The following is a 1,143-nucleotide window of genomic DNA, read 5'->3' on the forward strand; positions in this document are numbered from 1 at the left end:
GAATAAATAATCAATTACAAAAAAATAAGCATTACTTGCAGCCCTATTTGCATTACTTGATTTGTTCAGGTTAACAGAAAAGATGGAACTACCTTTTGGCACATTAAGGTGCTTAATAGTTATTTTCCATGCTGAATACGCACTCTGAATTTGTGTTTTAGCCACATCTCCCAATGCGGGCTCAGAGCTGGAGCAGGCCAGACCTCAGACCAGCGGAGAAGAGGAGCTCCAGCTGCAGCTCGCCTTGGCCATGAGCAGAGAAGCAGCCGAGCAGGTATGCACACATCGTCTCAGATACGTGCTCCGACATGCGTCYGTTCCTCCCTTATTGTGTGCCAAATCTCGGCTTTCATCACTAACAGATATTAGTTCAAACAGATACATATGTACATGCTGTGGCTTGTGCATGGTATAAGATAGAAGTGTGTAAACTTTTGTAACATGGGTCAAAATCCTCAGCAGGAGTACATTCGAGCCAAAAAAAAAAAAAAAGCTTAAAAACTAAAATCATTRAGTTTTATTTAGTTTAACCTGCTTAACAGTAAACATGGTATGAAAGGTTTTAATTGAGCAAGTAAAATGGATCCTTTGGACGGAAAGAGACGTGTCAGTCTTTATAAATCCAAAACTTAAAAASATTTTTTGCATGTTTTCCATATTACTTTACTACTTTATTTTGGGCTTTATTGAAKAAAACTGAAAAATGGTAGCTTCCACAGAGCTATTCTCAGTCAAAAAAAAATTACTTAGGTCACTATTTTTAAATTTTTTAACACTCGGTAAAGTTTTACATTATGTAATTAAAAGCAGGTTTAGGTGTGCCRAGATCTACTTCAGAGATTAACTCAATGGAAAGATATGTTCCTGTTTCCTATGAAGTTAAAGAGAAAACAGAAAACTTAGTTATGAATAGATGAATACTTTGTGTTAAATCTGACATTGTTGTGAGAAGATTTTAATTCGTGGGGSATAGTTCTGTTCCTAATTGGGGCAAAAAAACGTCAACCACCTGCACCGATGGGACAAATTTGTATCATTCGGAGTCCACAAATGCCCCCCCCCCCGGCCACAGTTTGGACACCTCTGGCTCAAGACGTACGCCGACTGCTAATTCAGACTCGTTGTGTGTTTAGGAGGAGCGCC

At 38.7% G+C, this 1,143-nt stretch overlaps 1 protein-coding gene across 1 annotated transcript in view; it reads left to right on the forward strand.

Moving 5' to 3' along the window:
* epn2 (epsin 2) overlaps positions 1-1,143 on the forward strand; it is a 28,834-nt gene that overhangs the window by 16,167 nt on the left and 11,524 nt on the right. The window contains exon 4 of the mRNA XM_008416673.2: positions 162-386. Coding sequence (XP_008414895.1) covers positions 162-386 — 225 coding nt within the window. The remainder of the gene's footprint in view (positions 1-161; positions 387-1,143) is intronic.

Source organism: Poecilia reticulata, linkage group LG8 (assembly GCF_000633615.1).
Source record: "Poecilia reticulata strain Guanapo linkage group LG8, Guppy_female_1.0+MT, whole genome shotgun sequence".
Taxonomy (NCBI): domain Eukaryota; kingdom Metazoa; phylum Chordata; class Actinopteri; order Cyprinodontiformes; family Poeciliidae; genus Poecilia; species Poecilia reticulata.